The following is a 6,100-nucleotide window of genomic DNA, read 5'->3' on the forward strand; positions in this document are numbered from 1 at the left end:
TCGTAGTCAATACATTTAGACTGTCCAGAAAAACCTGAGCAAATTTATAACCATTTTCTACTCAATTCTGGAAGAAAAAAACACTATTGATTTTAGCTGTGCTGGATATTAATTTGTGCACGATATTAAAATGTACGTCTCTCCAGGAAGTGGATCTGTACCGAGCCAATATCCAAGAAAAGCTGGGCCTGACGATTTGTTACAGGACTGATGATGAGGACGAGGCTGGAATCTACATCAGTGAGGTGTGTGGTGCTAGGTGGCTCTCAAATCTGTTTCAACAGTAAGGAAATAGCAGCTACTAAACGCCTTACTCATTTATTCCCTCTTTTCAGATTGATCCAAACAGCATTGCTGCAAAGGATGGCAGAATAAGAGAAGGAGACAAAATCATTCAGGTGAGATTTAAAGCTCTTTGCTTTTCATTTGATGTATTTTAGCAATTTTTGATGTAGCATTAATGTACACATTTCAAGGCAGAGCCGGCCTGAGGCATAAGCGAAATAAGCGGTTGCTTAGGGCCACCTTCAAATATGATGTTAATATGATGATATTAACATCATATTATGCAAATGTAAGTTATCATACAAAAAAGGAATACAACGTGCTGGTGTAGATAGTTAATAGCCTAATAATTGAATCAGTTCATCTGGGAGGTAATCCGAGGTTAACTGATCATGTCACGTACAAATCCATGCACAGTGTGTATTGAGTTTAGTTTGAAACATTTGGAAATGGGGCTGCCCTCAGTTGCCAATGCACTGTGTATAGTCTATAGCCTATTTCGGCCTCGTCTGTGAAAAAAAAGAAAGCTGGACAACAGAGTTCTTCTGCTTCGTTCCTCTCACTGCATTTAAATTAATTCATTATATTACAGAGAAATATGTCCCATAAAAGAAAAAGAGCAACAAGCCCAACCCAGAGGACCCTGCATAATATTTAATTTTAAATTAAGATTGTTATGGAAAATCCATGTGTCTTTCTTCAATAGCTTCTAATTCATCCGACCCAGTTTCTCAACATTTTTTGTTCACACAAAATTCCTCAGATTTAGCCTCTTAATTTTCCTCTCAAAGTGCACCAGATTCATGCATTTCACTTTAAAAAGGTAAAAAAAAAAATCTCCCAGGGGGACATACCCCTGGACCCCCCTAGGAGGGTCGGGATCTCGGCTGGCTACTATTTTCCCCCAGCTACATATTGGAGGCACTAGCGGAAAACACTGGGTGTGTCAATTTAATTGAACAAAAGTTAATACATTTTTCTGCAGCGCTATCATTGGAGAGGGGCCCCCTAATCAAATTCCGCTTAGGGCCCCTTGAAGGCTTGGGCCGGCTCTGTTTCAAGGGTTCCTTATGTTGAAAAAAGATCTGATACATCAATATGTCTTTCTGTCACTCAAGATTAATGGTGTTGAAATCCAGAACCGGGAGGATGCGGTGGCACTGCTAACCAGTGAGGGGAACCAGAACATCTCATTGCTGGTGGCCAGACCAGAGATTCAGGTAGTTTTGTTATCTATCTATCTATCTATCTATCTGTCTGTCTGTCTGTCTGTCTGTCTGTCTGTCTGTCTGTCTGTCTGTCTGTCTGTCTGTCTGTCTGTCTGTCTGTCTGTCTGTCTGTCTGTCTGTCCGTCCGTCCGTCCGTCCGTCCGTCCGTCCGTCCGTCCGTCCGTCCGTCCGTCCGTCCGTCCGTCCGTCCGTCCGTCCGTCCGTCCGTCCATCCATCCATCCCTATTAATGCCAACAAACAAAAGCAAGATTTGAAATATTATACCAAAATGTACTAACTGAAAAATAACTTTGTTGTTGAGTATTTGCGTCTAATGAGGTGCCTCTTCTTCCCCTCTACGTCTCAGCTGGACGAGGGCTGGATGGATGATGACAGGAACCACTTCCTAGATGACCTCCATATGGACATGCTGGAGCAGCAGCACCATCAGGCCATGCAGTTCACAGCCAGCATGTTGCAGCAGGTACACACACACACACACACACACACACACACACACACACACACACACACACACACACACACACACACACACACACACACAGAGTTAAATTGTTTTTAGCAACGTTTTTTTTGCTCACACTTTTAGAAAAATAAAGACTGTCACATGGACAAGTCAAAGTCAAACCCTCACACACACTCACAGTCAAACTATGTGATCCTATTTTATCGGCCCATTTCAAATGAAAAGTTCCCATGAATAGTTTTAAATAAAGTAGCATTGTTAGCAGGTCATTGTTATGCATTAATAGTGGTTAAATAAGAATTGCATTGTCATTTCTATTTGCTTCTTAAAGGTGGAGGATATGGTTTGTAAACCAAAACACCTTTTGGTCAAAATCAGTGAATATCTACTCACTAATTGCTACCTGTCCATTGCTCTCGGGTCCAGGTATTAATTATCGCCTCAGGTGGGCACTGACCAAGCGTCAGTTTTCGACGGGGTGGGAACTCTGTACAAATATCAACATGCTTTATATGGAACAGATACTCCAATTGTATTGGTATTGGAATAGTCAAAACTAAACTATCCCTGTTACAAGACTCCAATTATGCCTAATATATTTTTATATATTTATTTACTGCTTTTGTTTACAAGATGTTTAATTGTGGTCTTCATATTTTTAATGCAAGATTGATAACAGTCAAAACATGTAATTGATTCACAAAACCAACAGGAATCCAATATCTCTGATGGTTTGTCACTAGTACACCAGTGACCAGATTTGTTTAGTCATTCATTTTTACTGTAACATTTACAATTCCCATCAGCTCCTTTTTCTTCCTCATTGGATGCATCAATATCTCTGAATCATTCTGTTTTTTAACAGAAGAAACACGAGGAGGACGGCGGCACCACCGACACGGCCACACTGCTCTCCACCCACCATGAGAAGGACAGCGGGGTGGGCCGCACCGACGAGAGCACGCGCAACGACGAGAGCTCAGAGCAGGAGAACCTGGGCGACGAGCAAACCACCGCCTCCAACACGCTGGGCAGCTGCAGGAAGCTGACCTACAGCCAGGACACCCTGGGCAGCATGGACCTGCCCTTCAGCGGAGAGACCTTCATCTCCGGGGACTACGCCGACGCCGATTTCCTGGGCATCACCGCGGACGAGTGCGAGCGCTTCCGGGAACTCCTGGAGCTCAAGTGCCAGATGAGGAACAGTGGAGCCCAGGCTTTGGACTGCCAGGGTGTTGGCGGGGCAGAAGGCCAGGACCAAGAAGGTGTGGACAAGGAGCTGGAGATGCTCAACGAGGAGCTGCGCACCATCGAGCTGGAGTGCCTCAACATCGTGCGTGCTCACAAGATGCAGCTGCTGACGGAGCAGTGCCGTGAGTCATCCTGGATGCTCCACAACAGCGGCTTCCGCAACTACAACACTAGCATCGACGCGCCCCGCCGCCACGAGCTCTCGGACATCACAGAGCTGCCGGAGAAGTCGGACAAAGACAGTTCCAGCGCCTACAACACGGGCGAGAGCTGCAGAAGCACCCCGCTCACGCTGGAGCTGTCCCCAGACAACTCGCTCCGCAGAGGGGCAGAGAACCAGGCTCTGGCCGGGGCTTCCTCCACGTCCTCCAAGATGCTCAAACCTCTGCTGTCCCCGGTCCAGGAGGTGTGTGGTGGCCCCAGCAGGAGCAGAAGTTCTTCAAAGGATTCAGATGTAACCATGATGGGAGAGAGTAAAGATAGGAAGTCGGGAGAGTCCAGTAAATCTAGCCGCAGCTTTTCCCAGAACCATTCACCGTACAAGCATGCCCACATCCCTGCACACGCCCAGCACTACCAGAGCTACATGCAGCTGATCCAGCAGAAGTCGGCGGTGGAGTATGCCCAGAGCCAAATGAGCCTGGTGAGCATGTGCCGGGACCCCCTCTTCCCCGATGACCTGGAGCCCAAGATGGAGTGGAAGGTGAAGATCCGCAGCGACGGAACACGCTACATCACCAAGCGGCCGGTGAGGGACAAGCTGCTGAGGGAGCGGGCCCTGCGTATACACGAGGAGCGCAGCGGCATGACCACGGACGACGACGCCATCAGCGAGCTGAAGATGGGCCGCTACTGGACCAAGGATGAGCGGAAGCAGCATGCCTCACGCGCCAAGGAGCAGAGGCAGCGCCGCGAGTTCATGAAACAGAGCCGCGCCGACTGTCTGAAGGAGCAGCCCAGCGGCCCCGAGGACAAGAAAGAGCCCAACATCATTGAACTCAGCCACAAAAAGATGATGAAAAAGAGGAATAAGAAAATATTTGACAACTGGATGACCATCCAGGAACTGCTGACCCACGGTACCAAGTCGCCGGAAGGCACGAGAGTCTACAACTCGCTCCTGTCTGTGACCACAGTGTAAAGCCTCGTTTCCACTGAGCGGTGTGCTGTGGTGCTGTTCGGTTCAGTTTGATGTGGCTAGGCTCAGCACGCACTTATTTTTGTCACCTTTTTGTTAGATTACCCAGCCTTCCCAAAGGGTCCCAAAAGGGTGGAGCTACACATTGCAGTCGGCTCTGACACATAGACTTTATATACTGTGACCACGGCTATTGCCATCCGGCATTAAACCCGCCTACCAAATAAGGGTGCTGTCTGCAGTGAAAACGCAGACCAGATCCAGGGTTACCGTGCACAGCCGGACTGTGCCACATTGAACCGAAACCAAACTGTGCTGCTGATTGGAACGAGGCATATTTCCTGGTCTGACTACAAGGGGCAGGCCAGCCATGGGAGGACGGATATGAGTATGATGGACTGTACATAGGACACTACCAGTTGGGGTATAGGTTCTTGCCTCGTTCAATGTGGCAACATTTTGTAAATAGAACTAAGGAAAGCCTTTTCTGGATGAACATTTTCCACCACTTTGGTGAAGAGATGGTACTTTGGGAGGATGGTTGGACTTGACAATGAATGGGATGGCTGTCGGGAGGATTATGGAAACCTTTTTTCAAATTCTTTCAATACCTTTTTCTATCTTTGTGCTTGCTCTTTTGAATAATATTGGAAACGATTACACAAGATTTGACTTTTTTTTGGAAGGTTTTCAAAGTGTAAAAAAAACGTGTGCCATACCTAAAGAGTCAGCATTTACACTATTAACATTATTTTGTTCGTACTATATATCTTTTATCAGTATTTACTGCTACGCATACTAAATGCTTTTATGGATACAATGCTATTTTCTTGCAAGGTAGGAAGTAACCCTTTTCAAAAGGACTTTTGTAAATTTAAAAATAAAAATGTTGTGACAAATCCACTTTTTTAGTTTGAATTTCTCTCTAAATGGTGCTGATTTCCCAAAGTTGATACTGCGTGCGATATTATACCATCTGTTCCATAACCTACAGGACACCATAATGTGATGCCATTGTGTGTGTGTGTGTGTGTGTGTGTGTGTGTGTGTGTGTACGTGTACGTATCGTTGGAGAAAGATGTTGCTCGCATTGAAATGTAAATGTCTGTGTTTGTTGAAGCACATCCTGTAGCCTCTTCTGCTTTCTTATGGTTTCATGTATTCGACAGATTAACCGCATTAACAAATCCTTAGTTAGCCACGCAATTTGATGTCTTGTAAAATGAGAGAAATAATAAATTATTGTTTTATATATGACGAGAGGCAAGCTTTCAAATGTTGTTTGAATTTGTTGTGTGTAAGTGTTGTTGGATCAGCGCAAATATAAGCAGATAGAGAGGTAAAAAAATGCACATCATTTCACAGAGTGTATGTTACATAGAGACTAGTTTAACAGGATCTGTTGTGCCTGAGGAGTCTGTACTGATGTGGTCTGACAGGTTGTTTTTCTAGTTTGTTTGCAGCCTGGAACATCTGCTGAAAGGATTGTAAACTTCTGTTTGGGTCTAGGCTGCTTTACTCTAATCCTTCTTACTGTGTCTTAGTTCAACACTCATGACTTTACAACATTCAGTTGCAAATCTGTCCATTCAGTTTGATACAGTGCAGCAACTTGGACCTTGCCTCTTGTCCTGCTAAAAAGCACCAGTCCTATCTAGTAACATAAATATGAGATTCAAGATGTAAGACTCCATGAACCAATGAAGAAGAATCAAGAAGTCCTGAAGCAA

The 6,100-nt window shown here is 45.3% G+C and overlaps 1 protein-coding gene across 3 annotated transcripts in view; it reads left to right on the forward strand.

Annotated features, from left to right (window-relative positions):
- pdzrn3b (PDZ domain containing RING finger 3b) overlaps positions 1-5,622 on the forward strand; it is a 165,153-nt gene extending 159,531 nt beyond the window's left edge. For all 3 annotated transcript variants that reach the window (XM_080026501.1, XM_080026502.1, XM_080026503.1), the window contains 5 exons: positions 147-245; positions 336-398; positions 1,404-1,505; positions 1,862-1,978; positions 2,847-5,622. In XM_080026501.1, the coding sequence (XP_079882627.1) occupies positions 147-245; positions 336-398; positions 1,404-1,505; positions 1,862-1,978; positions 2,847-4,373 (1,908 nt within the window). In that variant the 3' untranslated portion in view covers positions 4,374-5,622. The remainder of the gene's footprint in view (positions 1-146; positions 246-335; positions 399-1,403; positions 1,506-1,861; positions 1,979-2,846) is intronic.
- The last annotated feature ends 478 nt before the right edge of the window (positions 5,623-6,100 follow it).

The sequence above is a fragment of the Ammodytes marinus genome (genome assembly GCF_949987685.1).
Source record: "Ammodytes marinus genome assembly, chromosome: 4".
NCBI lineage: Eukaryota > Metazoa > Chordata > Actinopteri > Uranoscopiformes > Ammodytidae > Ammodytes > Ammodytes marinus.